General features: G+C 48.7%; 1 protein-coding gene across 1 annotated transcript in view; it reads right to left on the bottom strand.

The window, feature by feature from the left end:
- Nucleotides 1–1993, bottom strand: part of CD164 (CD164 molecule) — a 20585-nt gene extending 18592 nt beyond the window's left edge. The window contains exon 1 of the mRNA XM_035900310.1: nt 1864–1993. Coding sequence (XP_035756203.1) covers nt 1864–1993 — 130 coding nt within the window. The remainder of the gene's footprint in view (nt 1–1863) is intronic.
- Between the last annotated feature and the right edge of the window lie 580 nt (nt 1994–2573).

Below are 2573 nucleotides of genomic sequence, written 5' to 3'. Positions count from 1 at the left end.
GGAAAGAGAAGTGTAAACATATGGTGGGCATTTTAACAAGGGAAATACACCATCCAAAGAGGTTTCGGGGATATTTCATACCATTACCTAATGACGCCTTACTGGATTCTGTCATCATTCAGAAATAATGCATCGGTTCCTGTGCTCAGAGCTTCGTAACCCTAAATTAATCCTTGCATCGTGAGACAGGTGCGGTAGTAAATCCCGCTGTGTCTGATCGGGGCTGGATACAGCCCCGAGGCACGTGTGAGGTTGCGCATGCCGTGCTGCCTGGTGTCTAAGTGTGCATTTAAGACGGCCGTGTGTCTGTCCCCAGCAGAAATTCTGGGTGAGGACATTGGTACCTGCCTGAGGCAAGCAAGGTAGAGCTGTGCCTGGTGCCCCCTCATGCATTCTGTGGGACAGGCACTTGCTCAGCCCCACCAGGAGGGGTGGAAAGGCTGCTTTTAATGTAAGGAATGGGTAAAAATACATATATATGCAGAGTGGTAGTGAGGATGTAGTAACGCTAAATGTTTTTTTCTTAGCTCTTTTAGAGATAGTGGTACTTTTAGAGACAGTGCTTTTAGCCTAAAGCAAGCCAGAGAGAGATGTCAGGAGAAGAATGATGGAAGGCAACAGGGAGAGGTGAGATGGAGCAGAAGGAATAAACATTTCACCTGTGCAAGCTGGGACCGACCACAGAACAAGGTTGGGCTGGTTTAGGTAACCAAAGAAAAATAAGGCTAATGTTTAGACGGAGTCTCTCTGCAGCAGGATGACAACTTAAGTACACCCACTTACGGTATCGGTAGCATGCATTTTTTCTGTTGGTGATGGCGTAATGCAGCAGTGGGCTCTGGCCTGTGTCGGGGCAGGAGCATCCCCCCTGCTCCTAGGAGCTCAAGGATGGCTGGCCATGCCTTGGCCAGCTGGGGAGCTTGTAAAGAGAAGGAACCTCAGGGGGGGCTCCCCTGCTTTTTCTTGGGAGATTCATGTCCAGAGGAGAGCCACAAAGCCGGTGAGGGGTCTGGAGCACAAGTCTTGGGAGAAGCGGCTGAGAGACCTGGGGTTGTTTACTCTGGAGAAGAGGAGGCTGAGGGGAGACCTGATCGCCCTCTACAACTACCTGACAGGAGGCTGTAGCGAGGTGGGGGTCGGCCTCTTCTCCCAGGTATCGGGTGATAGGACGAGGGGGAATGGTTTGAAGTTGCGCCAGGGCAGGTTTAGGCTAGACATTAGGAAAAACTTCTTCCCAGAAAGGGTTGTCAGACTTTGGAATGGGCTGCCCAGGGAGGTGGTCGAGTTCCCATCCCTAGAGGTATTTAAAAGATGGGTAGATGAGGTGCTTAGGGAAATGGTTTAGTGGTGGGATGGCAGGGTTAGGTTAAAGGTTGGACTTGATGATCTTAAAGGTCTTTTCCAACTAAAGAGATTCTATGATTCTATGCTTTTAGTCTGAGGCTCTTGCATCTGGCCCCCTCCTGAGCTGCAACCTGGGGGTGTCACAGCCTTGCCTGTGCCTGGCCCTGGGGACCACAGACCTGGCCTCCAGCTCTCACTGTGCCCTGGCAGCCTGGACTGGTGCTTCTTCTCTCACAGTGTCCGAGGCACGGGGACGACTGCACTCTGTTGAGCTGGCCACCCAGGAGTGCTTAACAGCCTAAACCTTACCAGAATGGGACATGCAGTACTGGGACGGGGGTTAGCCGCTCATATTTACAATTTTAAATTGTATTCAGATGCTGAAAGATAAAAGTCAGAAAAGTAATTCTCATTCTGCAGGTTACAGAGGGCAATGCTAAAAGACCAATTAATTGATTTTTTTATCTGCTGTTGGCTTGGTCGCCCACGAATACCACAATTCTTCTTCATTCCACTTACCCACTTTCTTCACACAGTAGCTGTACTGCATCATTCTGATGCATCTGATATGCTGCATAGTTGATGTTTTCAGTGAAGGTCGTTGGAGCACTGGTTTTCTCCCTGGAATTGGTGGCAGGAACTCTTTCATTTCGTGACTTACAGCTGGGGGTCAACAGTATTTTAGCAAGTGTATGCGAGGCAGTAAGTATCCGAAGGACAATAGGAGAGTGCTACAGCCACGACGGTGTAAGAAGGTCGGTGACGTTGGCCTGTGGGAAGATGAAAGACGTTGTCTAAGGCCCAGCTGATACAATTAAAATCAACACATCCTTCCAAGATCCCAAGGCTTCCCCAGATCAGTGTGGAGCACCTGCATAGCTGGGGGGGCCACCTAACAATTTCTAACAACCTTAGCAGCCCTCCTGGGTCAGATTCAGAAACCTGACCTCAGACCAAGTAAACTACATTGTAGTTTATGACTTCACGCTCCAACTTTCATCTGATCAGTGCTTGATTTAGTAAGGGGTAATGACTGAAGCCTGCTGTCCATGGTTTATGAGCATGCTGTCCTTGCGATTTTAACACGTAATGCCTGTACGAAGAAAATAACTTTGCATGTAGTCCGAGGGCTTCTTTCATCACTTTTCATTTAGAGGATCTTCTAAGAGAGCATTTTGCTGGAGTAAGAAGCTCAGCAAAAACTGTAATAAAGCAAAACTTGAAAGACA

The sequence above is a fragment of the Egretta garzetta genome, unplaced genomic scaffold, assembly GCF_000687185.1.
Source record: "Egretta garzetta isolate BGI_Z169 unplaced genomic scaffold, ASM68718v1 scaffold138, whole genome shotgun sequence".
NCBI classification, from domain to species: Eukaryota; Metazoa; Chordata; class Aves; order Pelecaniformes; family Ardeidae; genus Egretta; species Egretta garzetta.
This window is presented reverse-complemented; position numbering and strand designations above follow the sequence as displayed.